The sequence below is a fragment of the Thamnophis sirtalis genome, unplaced genomic scaffold (assembly GCF_051295495.1).
Source record: "Thamnophis sirtalis isolate CommonGarterSnake01/CBP01778 unplaced genomic scaffold, rThaSir2_p1.2 scaffold_13, whole genome shotgun sequence".
Classification (NCBI taxonomy): Eukaryota; Metazoa; Chordata; class Lepidosauria; order Squamata; family Natricidae; genus Thamnophis; species Thamnophis sirtalis.
The window spans coordinates 30,485,283-30,507,532 of NW_028261393.1; the positions used below are offsets into that span (position 1 = coordinate 30,485,283).

Genomic DNA, 22,250 nt, shown 5'->3' on the forward strand with positions numbered 1-22,250 from the left:
AAATTATGCATATGTAATTGTATTATTACTGTGAGCATTGTATGAAAAATATGTCAACCTAGTCATTACACTGTTCACAAAAAAATGTCGGTTGTTAAAGAAAAAGTGTAAATAAAACATATACAAAAAAAGGTAGAGCTATGGGGTCCTTGATGCTCTCCAAGCTTGGTTGTTTTCCTTCAGACATTTCATTACACAAATAGGCAACATTCAACTTGAAACAATTAGGTAATGTGAAAGCCAGCTCTCTGACTTTGAGTCAATCGCCAGGAGACGATGCGTTCTAGTCCCACTTTAGGTATGACTTTGGACCAATAACTCTCTCTCAGTCCAACACACCTCACAAAGTTGTTGTGGGAATAAGCGTTCGTGGAATGAGTATTAGGTATATTTGCTGCTTTGACTAATTATAAAGTAATAAAGATGAGATAAAAATCAAATAAATATATAAACATATTATAAATAAATAAACAATAGACCAAGCAAGCCCAAAACGGCTAGAGAATTTCTGGAAGCCTTGTGCTCTGCCAAATTGGCCATCAATAGACACAAAGATATAAACCATATCTACATTCTGTGCAAAAGAAACAATCAACAAGCCAAAAAGAGAACAAAAAGACCCAAACACCTCCCTATCAGCAATCAACACCCAGATGAGCATAGATTTACTCCAGGATTAACATCAGACCAGCAATCAAGAGGTAAGCAGTATCCCAATCAAGGAACTTCCAAACAAGTTAAGAGGAAACAGCCCAATCAAAGAACCACCAAGATCCCCTCTACCAATACTGACAGGGCAAGCCACTAGAATATAAAGGGAGAGTAAACCCCACTCCTTACTAGCACTGATCATGTTACCTAGTTGAATAGTGCAACATCTGCAAGAAAACAAGCAAGCTCAGAGAACACCAAGAATCCCTCCTCTCTACCCTGAGCTACAAATATTCTCCTTTATTGATAAACATCTTCAAGTGCTAGCACTCCTTCTTGTGCTTCTTATAGCACTAAAAATGTTATCTACTCAGGTAATGAACCACCTGCAGGAAAACGGCCAAGAATGCCACAGAAATGCCATTGTCTTCTTCCTTCAAAGGCCATTTCTGTGTGTGCCATTTGTCTTGCCACAAGAACAGATTCCTTGCTGGGGCTGCCCTCCTCTCATCATCTCTAGAGATAATGGACTCAGGAGCTCACTTGCTGCGCCAAGGTGGCGCAGTGGTTAAATGCAGCACTGCAGGCTACTGCTAGATCAGCAGGTCAGCGGTTCAAATCTCACCGGCTCAGGGTTGACTCAGCCTTCCATCCTTCCGAGGTGGGTAAAATGAGGACCCGGATTGTTGGGGGCAATATGCTGACTCTCTGTAAACCGCTTAGAGAGGCCTGAAAGGCCTATGAAGCGGTATATAAGTCTACTGCTATTGCTATTGCTATTGCTCAGGTTCTCATTTCAATGTATTTTACCATCAGGTTGGGCAGAGAAATTCCACACAAAAACCAGATGCCTTTTTGCATTCATTTGTATTTACTTTTCCCCAAATATGGCATTTCTGAACATCCTTTTGTTCTTTGCGTGCATATTTTTTCACATCACATCATTTTCAAAAATTTTACAGTGAAGAAGTTGGTGTCTTTTTGTTTTCTTGGTTTAAAGAGGATAGTATGCAAATTGAACACTTAGTTGGATCTTATGTATTTTCTGCGCTGAATATTGTGAAATGTGACAAAATGTGTCATCTTTATGCAGGAGACATCCAGTTTTCGACTACGTCATCTCCAAAGTTTGTATGAGTTTGTATCACAAGCAACAACTGAGCTAATTTGGCTAAATGAAAAGGAGGAGGAAGAGCTTGCCTACGACTGGAGTGACAACAACCCTAACCTGACAACAAAGAAGAGTTACTTCTCAGTGAGTAGAAAGATCTTATAGCGACCAAAGGACCAAAGGGTGACTTCTTTCTGAGAGTCAAGAGAGGAGGCCCATGAGGGAGATTTTGTAATCACAATTTCCTATTTTTCAGTGTAGATATTGTAAGGAGAGAGTGTGTTGGTCGGTGACAGCCAAACATTGGAAAGAGTCTAATACTCTAGTTTTATTATCAGTCAAAGGCTTTGATGAGTAGCATGTGGCTGACCGTAACATTTCTTAGTTTTAAAGATGCTACCGGACTCTTCATTTTTTTTAAAAAAGTTTTTTTATTTTTTCCAATATAAACATACATATTTTACGGACAGTGCATTGATTGGGTCAGATCTTTTTTATACAATGTTAACAATAACAGTAGAAATAATATGTGAAATTCTAAACTTCCAACTTCAAACAATACTACTCTCATTTCATATTCCTTTTACATTTTCCCTTTGATTCATTGAAGCATAAATAACATTCTTTGCACCTTGTGTTTATTATCCCTTAGTAAATGTTGTCATTCAATATTTTAAATCATTCATTAGTCCACCATAACATCAATATTTCAAATGTATAGGATTACTAATAACACCAATCATTAATAATATTCAGTCCATCACAGGAGTATATCTCAAGGTCCCCATCATTTCTAATCATTAGTATTTTAAATTCACAATATCTTTTAACACCCTGTTAATATTAACACTTCAGTTAAATTGTCTAGTCCTAAATTACCGTCTACTAACCTAAACCTATTGGGGTTATGGTGTTTTCCCATTTTATTAATATATTTTTTCATTATCAATCATATATTTGTCTTTCTAAAATTCCATTGTTTATTAATTTTTTGGTCTGTCTTTTATCTCTCTCTCTCTTGTAATGTTGTATCTCTTTAGTTTTTTTGTGTCTACTAAACTTTCCCTTCTAGTACCTTTTGCCTCTTTCTGCTGCATTTTTTGAAAACCCATCCACAAAACTTCCTTTTGTTTTTGTTTTTTAAAGGGATTTTTCTCTCTTCTCTCTGTACCATTATAAATTGTAATGTTAGCCTATTAGTCTCTTCTCCTCTTTGTTCCTAGCTTCATGTTTCTCATTTTTATTCTCCCCTTCCCCTGCTTTTTCTGATTTCTCATCTATTCTTGAATATCGTGTTCCTCTTCCCCCCAGCTGTTGAATAACTTCTACATTCATTTCTGTATCTTTAAACAATTCCTTTGTCTCTTTGTCATTTCTTAAGGATTCATGCAGACTTAACATGCACAATATTTCTTCATACATCTCTAGATGCATTTTATAGTCATTTGATACAGCTTATAAAAAGTATATTTCTGTTATTCCAATATCTCAATATTTAAAAAGTTTCTATTTAATCAATCCCATAGTTATATCTCCAAAACCTCATATTTTATTTCATAATAATTTACAGCCTTATAGTTCCCCAATTTATATATCTCCCAATTGTCCAATTATGAAGTCTTAATTCCTTCTTCTCTTTTTTCTTCTGACCTTTTCTTCTTTTGCCTCTTAGAATATTCTATTAATTAACATTAATAGTCCTAGTCCAAATTAGTCCAGGTTTTCTTCAAAAAGGACATGAAAAAATTATTCTATTATTGAATGTTGATGTAGATCAGTGATGGCAAACCTTTTAGACACCGAGTGCCCAAACTGTGCACGCACACTTACCCAAACTGAAAGGTGCACCCGAGCAAATGCAGGCATGCGTGTGGACATGTGCGCATGCGCAGCAGAGACTTGGAGACCAGCTGGGAAGTGGGACATCCCAACACCGAGAGCGCAGAGAGATCTTTTTCTTTCGTGAGCTTCTGTTTCGTCATTTGCAAGGAAACAGAAGCTCACGAAAGAAATACCATGGAGATCTGACCTGGGGCAACAGGGCGTGTGCCAGCAGAGAGGGCTCTGCATGCCACCTCTGGCACGTGTGCTATCACAGATGTAGATGTTGAAAATTGTCCTTGCCTACATCATCCTTTAATCTTAGAGCTTCCCCCTTTTTGGAACACAGCCTCAGCACAGCCCAGAAAGACAAGTATGATCCTCAGCATTACAACCCAGACCCTCCTGCTCAATTCCCCAATGGTGGCTTGCCATCTTTCTATATCCCTCCACATGCCCGACTTGTCTTTGGCCAAGAGGCACCCTCCATCTGCTTCGGCAATAGAATCACCTCCTAAGCCCTTGATGTGTTCCCCACCCAGGAGCTGACAGAGGAGCTGGAGGAGAAGCAGGACGTGTTCCGTGCTTTGCAAGATTCTTCTGAGCTGCTCTCATTGGAGAATCACCCCGCCAAGCAAACAGTGGAGGTAGGACATGGCTGGGAGGGGCTCTTATTGGCTCCTGCTTGGGAGTGTTCTGGGAAGGGGTTAGGCAAGGCCAGGACTTAGGATGGCTGGGGAGTGTGAGCGTCCTCTTTGGGGAGCCTTTTCCATCTTTCATTCCCATATGAATACATGTTTGATCCACAGATGAGTTAGTGCCTATGTGATAAAGCCATATATTGGAGGCCCTGTGCATCATGCAACATATTAACAATTTAAAGAGAACTATAAAGCAATTGTCTTGTGTTCTGGAAAAGTTTCCTTTCTGGAACTGGGCATATAGTTGTGGGAAGTCTTTGCTTGAAGCAACGGTTTCTTTGGTTTTCCCCAGCTTCTGCTGGGCTTTTTTGTCCTTCAGCAGAGCTATGGTTGTCTCTTCCAGGCCTACAGTGCTGCAGTTCAGACGCAGTGGCACTGGATCAAGCAGCTATGCTTGTGTGTGGATCAGCATTTGAGGGAGAACACCGCCTACTTCCAGGTAGGGCAGATCAGGGAGGGCTGGGAATCCCCAGTCAATTCACAATGCCAGGATTCCCTACTCTGGCCTGTCTTTGCCATGGATGTACACATGTTTTGTGGGGTTGGGCAAATGAAAGACTTCTTTATACCCTTCCAGTTCTTTGGTGATGCCCGGGAATCTGAGATGTTCTTGAAGAGCCTCCAGGACAACATCAAAAGGAAGTATTCTTGTGACCGCAATACCAGCCTGACCCGCCTGGAGGACCTGCTCCAGGATTCCATGGTGGGTGCTTTTTGGACAAGTCACATGGTATCCTGTAGACCCAGAGACCTTCCGAACATCTACAATTTTCCCAACCTTTGCTAACTGTGCTCCTTGTATCAATTGTGGTGGTGGTCTTCTCCAACAGTTGCCTTCTTTGATGCTCTGGGAATCAATTAATTTGATTAGAGTGGATCCTAGCACTGCTAATAGCTCTGTGCTTTCAAAGCAAATAAGGAATGTGTATGCATGCCAAAACTCTTTGTTTTCTCATTGGTCATTTCCAGACCTGCTTTACTGAAGTCCTCTTGTGTTTGATTGGCATCCCCCTCACATGTATCTGTGAAGTGGTCCCCAGCATGTTATTTATTTTCAGGGCACTGAAGTCGGTGCTGCTGTTGGGGAGCACAAGCTGTCATGAAATTCTGAGTCAGAGATCAATTTCATTGATCCGTCTGGCCAAAGCTTGTCTCCCTTGATGGGGAGCAGCCCTTTGGGTTCTTCCTGAGGTGCTGCTAATGGGCTGATGCTGCACAGTGTGGACCCTGTCCCTAAGCTGGCTTCTCCTGACTGGCTGCCTGGCAGATGCACATTGTCCCCTGAGGTCTGATCTCTGAGCAGCTCTAGGCCTACCGGCTCTGAATCAGAAGCGGCACCATGGCGTCCTCTAGCAGTTGTCTTCTGGATTGCTTGAACTACAATACCAGTGATTCCCACCTGTGTTCCATAGAAATTAGGAGAGGGGCAGGAAAGGAAGTTCCTGACAAGATTGGGCTTCTTCTAACAAGAAATGGGAGGGAGGGTGTGGTGAGATTTGTATTAAAATGTTTGGCTAAGAAAAGAAGGCTTCCAATCTGGCTGAGGGAGACTGCAGGACAGACAAGGGTGGAGGCCAGCAGGAAAGATGGGTGGGATGGAGAAGACTTTCTAAGCATAACCAGGAGAAGGAGTGTCGCTGGAAGACTCCTCCGGAGTGGGAGCTTTGTGCTTGCAGCCAGCCATCTGCACCAATGCTCTTGGGCTGACCAGCATTCTGGAAGAGAGAGGAAGAAGGGAGGGCGCTTTGGGGCAGTCGGGTGAGGCAGATTCCAGCCATTTGGAGGGGAAAGTTGAAGGACCCCAGGAAGAGAAACTGTGTAGGGAAGTGGAGGAGATGCTGTAAAACAACCCAACGAAACTTGTTGCTGTTTGAGGGCTACAAGGAAGGCACCTGCCTGGGGCCAAAGTAGATGCCTAATGATCATAATGAATGAGTTACAGTTGTATTTCTTCCAACCATGCTCCCCTGGGACAGGCACAGGTAGCTCATTTTTAAGCTCTATCTATCTATCTATCTATCTATCTATCTATCTATCTATCTATCTATCTATCTATCTATCTATCTATCTATCTATCTATCTATCATCTCTTTCAACTATCTTCCTACCTACCAGCATTGTCTCAGCCAGGTTTTAAACTGCTTTCAGTCCATACATCAATCTTTCTGAACAACCTTTCTGCACAGTTCTTCCACCCCTTCCATTTTTTTATTTGGCAAAACTCCAGCATTTTTCTCTTCAAAAAAGACAGTGGGTCTGGATCTGTTCACTGTTCTTTGGGTAAATTCGTCTTTGGGTTCTGGGCTGTGCTCCCAGGTGGGTGGGTGGAGGTGCCTTGGAGGATGAACAGCCAGCGGAGCCTCTTGCCAGAAGAGAATGAAAGGGGCTGGCTGGGGGTTTCCTGCCAACCTCTGCTCAAGGGAGGACACGCCCCCTCTCACTCCTGCCCCTGGCAAAATGCTCACCCCCGATGGGGAGGCCACAGGGCTTATGTAGGTGTCTTTTTGGTGGGGGGGAGTCCCTTGCTGTGACTGCCTCTCTCTCCCACCTTTCTCGTAACAGTCATCTGGCTTTTGTTTTGAGCAGGACGAAAAGGAGCAGCTCATCCAGTCCAAGAGCTCTGTGGGCAGCTTGGTGGGGAGGTCCAAAAGCATCATCCAACTGAAGCCCCGAAACCCTGAGTGCCCTTTGAAGAACACCATCTCCGTGAAGGCGGCTTGCGATTACCGCCAAATTGAGGTCAGCCAGAACAGCTGAAGGAAAACTTGGGAGGGCTTGTGAATTTCCTGAATAAGACAGGTGGGGGTTGGGATTCCCTGTTTTCAGACTTTCAAAATCTCAGCCAGTTCAAATGGTTTGAATCCCAGGGTTCCTCCTTGCACTTAGTCAGAACCTTTGGCTGCGTTTTTAATCGTGGCTCAAAATAATGATCAGGCTCTGCATAGAGGTAGTCCTTGACTTATGGCCACAATTGGGACCGGAACTTCTGTTGCTCAAAGAGGCAGTAGTTCAGTGAATCACGCCCAATTTTACAATCTTTTTTGGCCACTGTTCTTAAGTGGATTGGAATTGGAATTGGAAATTGGAAAAGTTTATTTATAGGCCGCCCTTTTCCCTGTGGGGACTCAGGGCGGCTTACAACTCATAGGGAAAGGGGATACAAACAATGACACATAAGCACAATACATAATTAAAAAGAACACAACATTCATACCATTCGGGTGGGGATAGATTACACTCTTAGCCCCAGGCCTGACGGGATAGCCAGATTTTAAGGGCTGTGCGGAAGGTCTGGAGGGTGGTGAGGGTACGAATCTCCACGGGGAGATCGTTCCAAAGGGTCGGAGCTACTACTGAGAAGGCTCTCCTCCGCGTGGTCGCCAGTCGACACTGACTGGCAGATGGGATCCGGAGGAGGCCTAATCTATGTGATCTAATTGGTCGCGAGGAGGTAATTGGCAGGAGGCGGTCTCTCAAGTATCCAGATCCACTACCATGAAGGGCTTTATGGGTGGTAAGTAGCACCTTGAAGCGCACCCGGAGATCAACAGGTAGCCAGCGCAGCTCGCGGAGGATAGGTGTTATGTGGGTGAACCGAGGTGCACCCACGATCGCTCGCGCGGCCGCATTCTGGACTAGCTGAAGTTGCCGGATGCTCTTCAAGGGCAGCCCCATGTAGAGCACGTTGCAGTATTCCAGCCTAGAGGTCACAAGGGCACGAGTGACTGTTGTGAGGGCTTCCCGGTTCAGGTAGGGTCGCAACTGGCACACCAGGCGAACCTGGGCAAATGCCCCCCTGGTCACAGCTGACAAATGGTGGTCAAAGGTCAGCTGTGGGTCCAGGAGGACTCCCAAGTTGCAAACCCTGTCTGAGGGGTGTAATGTTTGACCCCCCAGCCTGAGAGATGGAACACTCGCCAAATTAGTGGGAGGGAAACACAACAGCCACTCGGTCTTATCCGGGTTGAGCACAAGCTTGTTAGCCCTCATCCAGTCCCTAACAGCTTCAAGGCCCTGGTTCATCACGTCCACCGCTTCATTGAGTTGGCACGGGGCGGACAGATACAACTGGGTATCGTCCGCATATTGATGGTATCTTATCCCGTGCCGCCGAATGATCTCGCCCAGCGGTTTCATGTAGATGTTGAATAGTAGGGGGGATAAGACCGAACCCTGCGGCACCCCATATGTTAGGGGCCTAGGGGTCGATCTCTGCCCCCCAACTAACACCGACTGCGACCTGTCCGAGAGGTAAGAGGAGAACCACTGCAAAACAGTGCCTCCCACCCCCACCTCCCGCAGTCGTCGCAGAAGGATACCATGGTCGATGGTATCGAAAGCCGCTGAGAGGTCAAGGAGAACCAGGATGGAGGCGTGGCCTCCATCCCTGGCTCTCCAGAGGTCATCGGTCAATGCGACCAAAGCGGTTTCTGTGCTGTAACCAGGCCTGAAGCCGGACTGGAATGGGTCGAGATAACTAGCTTCCTCCAAGGACCGCTGGAGCTGGAAGGCCACCACCTTCTCAACAACCTTCCCCACAAAGGGGAGGTTGGAGACTGGACGATAATTATTAAGAACGGCTGGATCCAAGGATGGTTTCTTCAGGAGGGGTCTCACCACCGCCGCTTTAAGTGCGGAGGGAAAGACCCCCTCCCGAAGGGAGGCGGTAATAACCGCCTGGATCCAGGCCCGTGTCACCTCCCTGCTGGGTTAAGCAAACCCAGTTTTCCCCATTGGCTTTGCTCGTCAGAAGACATCTGGGAAGGTCACAAATAGTCACATGATCCTGTCACATGACCCGGGTTGTTGCAACCATCATAAATAGATGGTAATTGCCACATACCCAAATTTTAATCATGTGACCATGAGGACTGCAGCAGTTATTAAGGATGAGGATCAGTCGTAAGTCCGGTGCGATTGAAACTTAGAAAAATCACTAAGTGAACAGTTGTAAGTTGAGGACCACCTGTACATCTTCTGTTGCTCTTAAAGGAAGAAAAGGTTGATGTTTCAGGAGCTGTTTCTGATGAGCCTCTTTTTGGCTTCTCCAAATGCACTAAGCAACCCCTTTGCAAAGCAAAACGTTGTGGAAGAACTAGCATCGGCCTAGAGCTTTCCAGAGCTTTGGCTTGTTCCTAAACCGCAAGTAGAGCCGTTGTTTGGGCTTCCCTCCATTAATCCACACCTGGGCTTTTGTGCAGCCTTCTAATATGCCAACTCAGGTCCAGGATATTGTTCTGAGGGGCAGATCAGTACAGAAGGTGTTTGAGGGCAAAATGTTTGGTAAATTTGGGGCCGGCATTATTAGGGATGGCTGAGAGAGAGGAAAATAACCAAAGCGCATATTTCCTGAATGAGAGACATTCCTGAGGTTGGGCTCCAGCACGGAGTCCGAGAGCTCAGAAAAGTAAACCTCTGTCCCGGTGACAGGGCCAGATTCGATCTTGCAGAAAAACAATCCCGTGTGGTCAAAGCTTTGTTGGTATTTCATCATAGAGATAAGCCGCTAGGAAACTCTGGAAAGTTTCAAGTATCCTGTTGAAGAAGGAGGGAGGCCGGTTTGGCACCCCAAATCAGAGGGTCTTTAATGGGGCAAAAAGAAATGTCTGCTGGACTACAGAAACACCTTGTTGACCTCCACAGATCACGATCTGCCGCAACGATGAGTGTGTGCTGAAAGACAACGCTCAGCGAACCAAATGGAGAGTGATCAGTCCCGCTGGGAATGAGGCCACGGTGCCCTCTGTTTGCTTCTTGGTTCCCCCTCCCAACAGAGAGGCCATCGAAATGGCCAGCAGGTAAAGTGACTGGGCTCAGGGCCCTGGACTGACCCCTGTAGCGGCTTTGCAGAGTTCTCCACAGCCTGTGGTGGGCAAGAAGCGCTTCAAGGGAACTCTGGGTGCAGCGTTTCGTGCAAGGATATCAGAATTGATTCTTCTTCTTTTACCAAAGAAGGATTGGCTTCCAAAACATGAAGTCTGAACTTTTCTGTTTTGTTTCTTTGTTTAGGTTTTGCAGTATTTTGCTCAACTATTTTCTTTTTTGCTTTGCTTTGTTTTAATTTGAATTTTTAGATGCTTTTACTACTTTGAAGTTGGGTTTGAAGAACATTAAAACAAAGTTATCTTCCCCGACTATGGTGAGAAGCAGCCTCCAAGGAGGGATGGGTAGATCTGTCTCTTTTCAGGCTGTCTTGGTCCCCAGAGATCCTCATTTATAAACTCCCTATCAATGTATGAATAAACATTTGAAATACCCACAAAAAATCACATTTGTTTTTCATAGATTTTCAGAAATTATGCATTTTGTATGCAATACATCCTTGTACAAACACCTTTTTCATTTTTTTGCATTTTAACTTGAAATGCACATTTTTAAACAGATATGGATATTTGAGCTAAGAACGGTGCTATAAAACAGATGTATGCCAGCCAACTGCAGGTGTCCACACCTCGCTAAACATGGTTCATTTTGGAAGCTAAGCAAGAGTGGGATAGTTGGAATAATAGAACAGAATAACAGAGTTGGAAGGGACCTTGGAGGTCTTCTAGTCCAACCCCTTGCACAAGCAGGAGACCCCATGCCATTCCAGACAAATGGCTGTCTAATCTCTTCTTTAAAATTTCCAATTTTGGAGCACCCACAACTTCTGGAAGCACCTCATTTCACTGATTAATGGAAATGACAGACTGTTGGCCAGACTGGGAATCTGAGAAATGTCCCAGATAAAAGTAGGAGCAAACTAATTAAGTAACGGTGCCATAACAATGGCAAAGACTTATTCACGAAGAGCCAGGAGGGAACATGGACAGTCAAAGGAAAAATGTAAAGTGTCTGGAGTTTGAGTACAGTAACAGCAAGGAGATCAGCTCCTGCAAAGATTCAAAGTACTTGAAATCCTTGATCATCCTTTGTTGAGCACCATGTTATCATGAGCCAGGGCTTCATTGCATGGGGGTGGGGTGTTGCTGCTGCTCAGTCATGGAGCTCGCTTGAGGAGAAGCTTAGGGAAATCTTTGCCTTCTTCTTATAGTGTGGAACAGCTCTACCAGAAGGTGATGTCTTTATGGCACCAGCTGCATGTCAACATGAAAAGCCTGGTCTCCTGGAATTATTTGAGGAAGGATATCGCTTTGGTGCAGAGTTGGAACCTGGAGAAGGTAACAGATCTCTCTTCGGTAGGAAAGGAAGGATGAGCAGTTGAAAATAGTGGATGAAATGTAGTGGTGGGCCTTGGACAGGACCTTAGGTGGTATCTGTTCCAAAATGAAAAGAAAAGGGTTGGCGGCAGCAGAAGATTGGCAAAACGGGGAACTCAAAAGTTATCGTGTAACCACAGATCTCATAGTAAAATTTAGCTAATTAAAAGTAGGTTGTATTCAACTTAAGACCATAACTGAGCCTGGAATTATGATCTTAAATCGTGGTGGTTAAGTGGGCCACCATGTGATTGTTCCTGATTTTACCATCTTTTTTTTGCCGTGATCATTAAGGGAATTATGTACATGTACTGCAGTCATTAAACAAACCCATTGTAGCAAAGAGCCAAGGTGGCGCAGTGGTTAAAAGCAGCACTGCAGGCTACTGCTAGATCAGCAGGTCAGCGGTTCAAATCTCACCGGCTCAGGGTTGACTCAGCCTTCCATCCTTCCGAGGTGGGTAAAATGAGGACCCAGATTGTTGGGGGCAATATGCTGACTCTCTGTAAACCGCTTAGAGAGGCCTGAAAGGCCTATGAAGCGGTATATAAGTCTACTGCTATTTTTGGCTGGGAAATGCCGGCTTCCATCATAGAAGGCAGAAAATCAGGATCACATTACCATGGGATGCTGCAAATGGCTGAAAATATGGACTGGTTGCCAAGCACCCCAAATGCAATCATGTGACGGAGGGGCAGGCACTGAAACTTTGAAACTGGGTTGTAAGTACCTCTGAGGAGCGGTCATAAATCAAGGGCTCCCTGTATTCATATGACGTTATCAATATATTGGTTTTTCATAGGATAAGCAAAGAAGACAATTCCTTGCCCCAATAAGCTGAAATGAAATTTTGCATTAGCTTAGATATTTATGAAATGCCACTGTCTTCTTTATAAGTTAGTGTTCTTTCCACAAGCTGCTTAAACCCCTGTGAAGATATTTGACTGGAAATTCCAGATGCCTGGCAGGTAGTGGTCCCTTGGGCTACTGGGCAGCCTTGACTGCCCACCCTTGTGCCATGATCCTCATGTAGCGGTGTCCTTTGTGTTCCTTGTGACTCACAGCTGCGGGCTCTGGCCCCAGGAGAATGCCACCACACCATGAAGAACCTGCAGATGCACTTTGAAGACTTCTTGGAGGACAGCCGAGACTCAGAGATCTTCTCCCTGGCGGATCGGCTGCACCTTGAGGAAGAAGTTGATTCGTGCAAAGAGCATTTTCAGCAGCTTTTGCAGTCCATGGAAAACGGTGAGCCTAGTTCAGAGCAGTCTCCAGAGCTGGGAGTGTAATACATCTGTGTGGCATTTAAGGTTGTCTGGTAGTTTTGTGTTTTAGCTGTTTGTGTGGATTTGTATGGTTTTGAATGCTACCTGAAGTTCATTGGAATTAGAGAGATTGTATTTGAGATTGTTTGCATGGTCTCCAGTCTGTTCTGAGGAAAAGAGTGTTGTAGAAAGCAAGAAAAAATACATTTGGAAGAAAGTTCAAAGAAATGAGGAACTCACTGTTCAAATATTATGCGAGACTTCCCAGTCACCTGTCCAGGTCCATTCTGCTCTCACCCAGCAACTCTCCAGGACAGCTCAGAGCAGGCAGCACAGTTTGGTGGGCTCCTGTGTCCCCAGCAGACAATCGTATTTGTGGGCTTGGCTGATGCTTTGGGTTTGTCTCTGCCTCTCTTGGAAAAAAAGTGATGGTCCCCTGACAATTGGAAGCAATTAGCCCTCCTGGGGCTCTGGGTTCCGACTCAGCTCTACTTCCTGCCATCGACAGTGAGGTTCCCTGCTTGGCTTTCTGCGGCTCTTTTAGGCAGAGATGGTGGGGTGTAAATATAAATCTGGAAGCTGTGGCTTGAAAACAGGAATGTTGCCATAAATCTATAAAATATTTGAGTTTATCATTTAAAGTCCACTTCTTTTATATGTGAACAGAGGATAAAGATGAGACTGCTTCTCGGACTTACCTCTCTGAGCTCAAGAACATCCGGCTTCACCTGGAGGAATGTGAGCAGCGGCTGGTGGGCACCATCCGGACACCAAGTAGCACCAGAACTGATGGGGATGCTCTGCAGGAAAATACTTTTCGAATGGCCGAGCAGGAGGTTGGCATCTGCAGATTGGGGATGGCGTGGGGTGGGGGCGGTGTGCTTTAACAATTTCTCAGGCTGCCTTCTCTTTAGGCAAGAGGACCGAGAAGTCCAGAGGCCATGGATTGTGCTGCAATAGTGTGGAATTTAGGAGGAAACCTTGTATTTATTCCTTACAAAATGAATCCCTGTTTTGTTTCCTAACTTCCTGCAAATCACAGCAGCAACTTCTGAGGGAGACCCAGAACCATGACGTCCTTTAGTTCCTTGTTTTGCTTCTTCTTCATCTTGCCGATTGGAAGAAGCAAATTCACTCAGAATCTTTCTCTGAGTTGCAGCTTTCCAGTACAAACACACCGGAAAGAGTTTGTGTTGCTTTGATGCATAATTTTGCCTTCATGGGTTCTGTACAACTCTGAGTTTGCTTGAAATGCTCAGCAGCCCTTTCTAAATCTCTGGGTGAGACTGCTTTTATTATTATGCTTAATTTCTATCCCTCTTTCTTTCCCAAATGTTAGTAAATAGCATCTCCCTAACATATATTGAACATTATATTCACATGTTTAAAGAAAATGTCAAATTGCCAGCATAACCTAGACTGGAAAAAAATCTGTTGGCATAGGAGACGGTTCTGTACGGATTGAGACCAGATATGCAGGGTCTCTTCCAAAAAGATCCTTCCTTAAATACTTGCTCACCAGACACCTAGCTGTGGGGGAGCTTGGATGAGGCCATGATGGTCCCAGGCATCTTGGTCCTGCTTCTGGTCACTGAGGAGCCTTTGGAATCCTGCATGTGCTCACGGTTTGGGATTCTCTCTGCAGCGCCTGAAGGGAGATTTGCACCACTTGAGAGTCGACCTGGATCAACTGACTGAGAGATGCCACATTTTTCTGCACAAGTCTCCCACTGGGTCAAGCACCCCACAGCTTCATTCTGAGCTGAACCTTCTGGTGGAAAAGATGGATCAGGTCTACGGACTCTCTGCAGTCTACCTGGACAAGTGAGTTGCTGGCCTTTCCCCCGTTAATTCCAAAAAGGGAACGATAGCTTTGCCATATAAGAGAAACCTGGTAAGTGGCAGAAGACTAGACTCTTGACTCCTCTAGCTTAGGGTGTTTTGTACTATTAAAAAGAAAGTTTGGGAAAAGAGAGAATTCCTAGTAGATTTGCGCCGCCTGCAAATAAAATGTAAATTGCAACTCATTTTCAGGATGCCCTGCAGCTATTCCAGGAACCCTGGATGCACTGCAAAAGATAGATAGCATTTGCATAAACAGCCCAACTTTAAGAGTCATGTTAACAGTTAAAAAAAACATAGAGGAGGTGTATCCTTCTATCTGTTACACAAAATAATTACCTTGCAATGCACACAGATGTATATAGGAGAGGTCTGAATGCTAGCTAGATTCCCCTTGTGCTCAGCATTCATTGGGCATCAGTCTCAGATTCATTCTGACTGAGATCCATGCAGCTGCAGAGAGCCATAAATTGCACAGGCAATTTGCTGTGGCCAATTTTTCTGTTTCTCCCCTGTCCTCTCCTGCCATATAGTGCCAGCACCCAGACTGCTTTTTACAAAATAAGGAGTGATCTAATTGTTTTCTATAGTGTTTGTGAAATGTTTATTAACCTCATCACTGGACCGGCCTTCTCTGTCTGTAAATGGTAGAGCTTTGCTGTGGTACATAGGTTGTAGAGGAATTCAGTTCTGCCTTTGAAGGGGGAAGGTGGGAGACATACAAAGAAAGGCCTTACCTTTGGAAAAGTAGAACACCCAAGAAAGGGATGAACAACCCAGCCCTGACTGTGTTGTCCTTTTTGGTTTTTTGTTTTAAGTTTTATTGGATTTTTATTTTTAAATATACATCAATATCAATACATGAACAGTGTGGCCTCTGGGTATAATTCATTTTGATACAAACAGCAATAATAATAATAATAATTGTTGTTGTTGTTACATTAATCAAACTTATATAATCAACATCAACATCAGACGAGGAATCTTCAAGGGGGACTCACTTTCACCACTATTGTTACATCGCATTAATTCCACTGACAATAATCCTACGAAACACAAAATTGGAATACCAAATCTCAAGCCAACATGGAAGATAAACCATCCAGTATACATGGATGACTTAAAAATGTATACAAAAAGCCCCACTGAACTTAAATCAATACTCAACACAGTTCAACTGTTCAGCAGTGACATCAAAATGAACTTTGGACTTTAAAATGTGCTATATTAAGGAAAAATGGAAAAAAACAGAAGGAATAGAACTGGGAAATGGAAACATAGTGAAAGCATTAGCAAAGGATGATGGTTACAAGTACCTAGGCGTATTGGAAGCAGATAACATCTTGAATGGAAAAGTCGAAGAATCAACGCAAAAGGAATACATCAGGTGGGTCTACAAAATATTAAAATCAAAGCTGAATGCTGGAAAATAATTAAAGCCATTAATACATGGGCAGTTCCAGTGACTCAGCTACTCAGCTGGAATCATCATCTGAACTTTGGCTGAATTGGAAAATTTGGACCGGAAAAAGTATAAACTTTTGAATATGTACCACACTTTACATCCACAAAGTGACATCAACAGGTTGCACCTGCCAAGAAAAATAGGTGGCAGAGGGCTATTGCAAATCCTTCAAACTGTAGAAGAATAAAAAATTATAAAAACAACAGAAACAAAGGCAGAATATAAGGAAAAACAGCTGGATGACAGATTAAATGGATGAAAACCAAAGCTTTGTATGGACAACACTTGAAAATCATTGAAGGAAAATGTGATGACAACCTTACATGGGAATGGCTTAATATGGGAAGCATCAAGAAAGAAACAGAAAGTTTAACACTCGCTGCTCAAGAACAAGCACTGCTAACTAATGCCATGAATGCAAAGATACAAAAATCCACTGACAATCCAAACTGCCAACTTTGCAATAACAAAGTCGAAACTGTTTCACATTTAATATGTGAATGCAGCAAAATTGCATAGACTGATTACAAAGCTAGACATGACCGAGTTGCTAAATTAATCCACTGGTCATTATGTAAAAAATATCTGTATCCAGAAAGCCATGGGAACATAATGTGGAAAAAGTTATTGAAAATAAGGTGAAGATCTTATGGAACTTTCGGATACAGACGGATCGTCATTTGGAACACAACACACCAGATATCACAGTTGTTGAAAACCGAAACGTACAATTTGTTGACATCGCTGTACCAGGAGATGCCAGAGTCGAAGAAAAAGAACTGGGAAAAAGAGAATCACAAAATACTGCGACCTGGCCATCGAAAAACTATGAGATTATGGATGAAACATACAACAGTGATACCCATTGTCATCGGGTCGCTTGGTACCATGTTCAAGCATTTTATAAGATACATCAACAAATTGCAGCTTCCTGCAATAACTCCAGCAGAACTGCAAAAAACTGCCCTACTCGGAACATCGTATATTTTAAAAAGGTACTTGGTTGATACCTAGGACGCTGGCAGCAACCTGCATCAACCATTAGCACCAGTCAATGATATTTGTGATGCATTTTTGAATGTTCAATTGATTGACTTTCATATTTAATGAATAAAGTAAATAATAATAACAATAACAACAACAACAAAAACCACCACCACCACCACCCTACTTGGAACAGCTTATATCCTCCGACATTACCTTAACACTTCTTAGGTCCTTGGTTATGACTCAAGCTGTTGAGCTACCAACCAACTCCAAAGGCTGTGAATCTCACCAAATATATATATAAAATGTGTGTGTGTGTGTGTGTGTGTGTGTGTGTGTATATATATGAAAAATTTCACAACGCCGTAACTGAGTTGACAAAATCATTCACTGGAAATTATGCCAGAAGTTTGGATTTGAGTACAGCAAAAACCACTGGGAACATTAGGTTGAGAAGATTCTAGAGAATGAGAATCTTGTGGGATTTCAGAATTCAGACTGACAGGCACTTGGTCCACAATATACCTGATCAGTGGTGGGTTCCGGATCCCAATGCAACTGGTACAGTGCAATGGGGCCTGGCGTCCACCACATGCATGCGTGCAGCACGCGCACAGCATGCGCATGCGTACTTACCGCCCACCATGCTCTGCGACGCTCCAGCTGCTTGGCGGAGCATCGCACAGGAGCCATATGCTCCGTGCGTGTAAACCCTGATTGGTTCAAATACGGGTAAGGAGGATGGGTGGGCGGGTTGGCCCTCCGGGGCACTGTACTGGAAAGGTACCTGGTGCTCCCAGCAGGCACCAGTATGCCTGTACCAGGGCATACCGATTGTTTCCCACCACTGCACCTGATATAACAATAGTTGAAAAGAAAAAAGTTTGGTTCATTGACATTGCAATACCTGGTGATGCGCGAATTGAAGATAAGCAGCAAGAAATAATCACAAAGTACAGGGACTTGCAAATTGAAGTTGAGCGACTATGGAAAAAGAAATTGTGTGTTGCCCCGATTGTAATTGGAGCCCTTGGAGCAACACCTAAAGGGCTAACTCGCTATTTGGAAATTCTAAATTTACCTGACTTGAACATTCTGAGTCTACAAAAACCACCCTACTTGGAACAACTTATATGCAGACTTTGCAAAGAAGCTGATGAAACTGTTGATCACATACTCAGCTGCTGTAAAAAAATCGCGCAGACTGATTATAAATTGCGGCACAATTCAGTAGCACAAATGATCCATTGGAATTTGTGCAAAAATTATAATATTAAAACAGCAACAAACTGGTGGGAACATCAGCCTGAAAAAGTCACCGAAAATCAGATGGTCAAGATCTTGTGGGATTTCCGTATACAAACCGACAAAATACTGGCGCATAATACACCAGACATCACACTGGTTGAGAAAAATAAGGTCACAATCATAGACATCGCAATACCAGACGATAGCAGGGTCGCCGAGAAGGAACATGAAAAAATCGCAAGATACCAGGACTTAAAAATCGAAATTCAACGACTATGGCACAAACCAGCAGTGATAATTCCAGTGGTAATTGGCACACTGGGTGCTATTCCAAAAGCACTGGAATTACATTTAAAACAGTTAAAAATTGACAAAATCACCATCAGTCAAATGCAAAAAGCCGCACTGCTTGGATCTGCACGCATATTACGAAAATACATCACGACGTCCTAGGCCCCTGGGTGGGGCCCGACTAGTAACCAATGCCAAATCCGGCGAAACAACTGGCCGCTGTGATACAATTGTACAATAATAATAATAATATAGTTATTACATTGATCAAACATATAATCCTAGTATTGATATACATTTGTTTTAGAGTATTGTATTTTTGGAGTATAAGACACACCGGAGTATAAGACTCACCAAGGTTTTGAAGAGGCATTTTTTAAAAAAAGTAGGTAGGTAGATAGAGGGATAGAGAGGGAGGGAGAGAGAAATACAGGAGGGAGGGAGGGAGGGAGAGAGTAGGTAGGTAGGTAAGTAGGTAGAGGGAGAGAGAGAGAAATACAGTAGGTAGGTAAGGAGAGAGAGAGAAGGTAGGTCGGTAGAGGAATAAAGAGAGAGAAATACAGTAGGTTGGTAGAGAGAGGGTAGGTAGGTAGGTAGGTAGATAGATAGATAGAGGCATAGAGAGAGAGAAATACAGTAGGTAGGTAGGGAGAGAGAGAATAGGTAGATAGAGGGAGGGGGAGAGAAAGAGATATACAGTAGGTAGGTAGGGAGAGAGAGAAGGTAGGTAGGTAGGTAGGTAGAGGGAGAGAGAAATACATTAGGTAGGTAGGGAGAGAGAGAGAAGGTAGGTAGGTAGGTAGGTAGGTAGGTAGGTAGGTAGGTAGGTAGGTAGGTAGGTAGGTAGAGGAATATATATATAGAGAGAAACACAGTAGGTTGGTAGGGAGAGAGAGAGGGGGTAGGTAGGTAGGTAGAAGCATAGAGAGAGAGAAATACAGTAGGTAGGTAGGGAGAGCAAGAGAGTTGAAATCTCACTCATTTCCCCCTGATGGAGCATCATGTCTTATTTTATTAAGTCCTGCTCTTACTCAGTAGTCCAAAAACAATGTATTCAAGTCCAATGTTGCTCCTCAGAAGGATCAATAATCATAGTTCTTTACATCTCAGGATTATCAATCAGTTCCATTTAAGTAGTCCAGGCAGCTTCCACAAATCAAAAGTCACTTTACTTAAGAGTCTTTCTTATTCTCATAATAAAGTCTCCAGTAATCATAAAGTAGATAGTTATAGAATAGTAACTATCTATTACTATAGATAGTCCTCCAGATGAATGTTGTTTATTTCTCTTATCAGGAATTTTCCTAGGCTTGTAGAGGTATGGTATATTTTCCATCCACCAGTAGATGGTGCCTTCAACTTAGGTTTCAGCATTGTTTCAAGTCCAATAAATTGATTAATCCCATTTTACTTCAATTTATGAAAGCAAAGTCGGCTATTCAAGTAGATAGTTACAGCATTTTATAATGCCTTTCCAAAACAACGGCTACCCAGTTTAAGAATCCAATTTTCTATGTTTTAAAAAGTCTTTAACTTTTCTCCCCTTAGTTCCTTTCTTTCGGTCTAGGATTTTTCTCTGTATGGTTGTTTACTGTTTTAAGAAATAGTTCTATGAGTCTCGTTTCCTGGATTTTCCTCTTTTTTTAAAAAGTTAGGGTAAAAAATAAAAAAGGAATCTTCTCACCCAGTTTCAGTCACTGTTCATCTACACTGCTCCTGCATATTTCTTTGTTGCCTCGGCTATCCCAGCTTCATGGCAGACATGATGGCTGCCTCTTCTCCTCCTTTTGGATGAGAGGGAAGAAGACCTGGGTCAAGCAGGAGAGTTGCTGCTCTCCACGACCTGCAGGGTGCACCGCTTTTCTTCACCACCCCTACAGAGTGGTTTTAGCTCCTTTTGGAGCCCTCCAATGGGGAGAACTTGGCGTGGGAGTGCAGAGACCCGCTCCTCACGTCCGATCTTGCCGTAATGTTAGCCTGGAATCTCCTGACTGTGTTGTCCTTAAAAAGGAGCAGAGAAGCTTTCAAAATTCTGGTAATGGATTCTACAACGATAAAGCCCACCTCAAAGGGCTTTCAGTAGTTCCCAGATGTGGCAATGGGCAAGAAGGGGATGGAGGGAAGGGAAAGATTCTGAATGTACTTTTACTGTTCAACAATGCAATCTTGGCCTGGATGGTCTCTGGTTGACAAAAGGGGAACATCTGTTCATGTTTCAGGAAGTTACATTTCCCTTTTTTTCTCTCTCTGGTAGGCTAAAGATGGTTGATGTTATCATTCAGAATACACAAGGAGCTGAACTCTTGGTCAAAGGCTATGAGGTGAAATTGAGTCAAGAGGAAGCTGTGCCTGCAGACGTCATTGCCATTCATTCCCACCGGACCTCCTTGCAGGTTGGTAGCCCTGAGATGCTCTTACATAAGGCCACAAGTCAATGCCAGTTGCCCCCTTCTGCCCCTTCTGTCTGCTGGAGAGAAGCCATCTTTTCTATGCTCTTGCAGAATGGTTCTATAGGCCATCTTTGTTGTGCTGAGACTGATGGAAATGGGATAATTGGGCTGGCCTGCTCTGGGGGACAGGCAGGTCGGCCTAGTTGGTCCCAAGGCTTCCTTCGTCTTGTTCTCCTTTGTCCCCAGTATTGAAGGCAAACCCAATTGCACATAACCATGTATCTGTATCCAGTTGGCTTGTGTGGCCATGTTGGCTTCTGGCTCAAAGGAGGAGCTGTGGCAAGGCTCATATCTTGGGAATATGAGTTTGGGAGAAAAAAGCTGACTTGGATACATGTAGTCCTTGACTTACAATCGTATTGGAGCTTGCTGATGATTTTCCTAAGTAATGACAATCACAAAACAATCCCATGACCAACCCAATTTTATACCTTCTGGTGGTTGTTAAATAAATCACATGGTCTTAAATGACTCCACGGTGTTCGCCATGGGGCATTTTTCTCAAAAACTGAAAGTAAATGACAGTTTCAAAAAAAAATGTCATAAATTGTGGTCATGTGACCATGGGAGGCTGCAAATAGCTGCTGACCACCTGAAATGTGGTCACATGAGGGCATGGGGGGTGGAGGGAGCAGATTCAGAATTTTGGAACCAGGTTGTAACTATCTTTTGGAGGGGATCTGTCATAACGTCCAACTGGATGTCAGTCAAGGACTTACCTGTATAAGAGTTTTCACTAAATAGAAAAATCTACCCCTTTCATCATGGAGAACAGGAAAATTAGTTAGCCTGAATAGTCCTGAACTGGATGAGGTACGTAAGAGAAGGATAGCTGGGCAGCAGCAGGGAACCTGGCAATCCCCCAAAGAGAGAGGAGCGTGTTGCAGGGGGCATCTCCTGCCTTTGCCCATGTGCATGACATCATCACCCCAAGATCTTTGGTTCTGCATGCAGCCCTCTTCCACCAGAAAGACCAAGAGCTGCTAGGAGATGATCTATCCGAATCCCAGAGTTTTGTGCTGGGAAGCTGAAAGGAAACATCCTGCCACGAGGCCTGGGGAAAGCGGAGGGGTCAGGTGAGGCCCAGAAACTGCTAAGGGTTCCTTTCAGTCAACCAGCTCCACTTGAATTCTCGCCCAGACTGAATCCCTTTTGCTTACCCCTCAGTTCATGCTGCTTTGGAGGACAGTCACACTCAGGCCTCCCTCCAAGCAGGCTT

General features: G+C 43.8%; 1 protein-coding gene across 17 annotated transcripts in view; it reads left to right on the forward strand.

Moving 5' to 3' along the window:
• Window positions 1-22,250, forward strand: part of MACF1 (microtubule actin crosslinking factor 1) — a 362,565-nt gene that overhangs the window by 167,905 nt on the left and 172,410 nt on the right. For 11 of the 17 annotated variants that reach the window (XM_087728267.1, XM_087728274.1, XM_087728273.1 and 8 more), the window contains exons 17-27: window positions 1,745-1,906; window positions 4,126-4,230; window positions 4,628-4,723; window positions 4,862-4,987; window positions 6,871-7,023; window positions 9,928-10,082; window positions 11,318-11,462; window positions 12,548-12,731; window positions 13,415-13,584; window positions 14,394-14,572; window positions 20,836-20,974. In XM_087728267.1, coding sequence (XP_087584393.1) covers window positions 1,745-1,906; window positions 4,126-4,230; window positions 4,628-4,723; window positions 4,862-4,987; window positions 6,871-7,023; window positions 9,928-10,082; window positions 11,318-11,462; window positions 12,548-12,731; window positions 13,415-13,584; window positions 14,394-14,572; window positions 20,836-20,974 — 1,614 coding nt within the window. The remainder of the gene's footprint in view (window positions 1-1,744; window positions 1,907-4,125; window positions 4,231-4,627; window positions 4,724-4,861; window positions 4,988-6,870; window positions 7,024-9,927; window positions 10,083-11,317; window positions 11,463-12,547; window positions 12,732-13,414; window positions 13,585-14,393; window positions 14,573-20,835; window positions 20,975-22,250) is intronic. The other 6 variants (XM_087728270.1, XM_087728280.1, XM_087728282.1 and 3 more) reach the window with 1 other exon arrangement.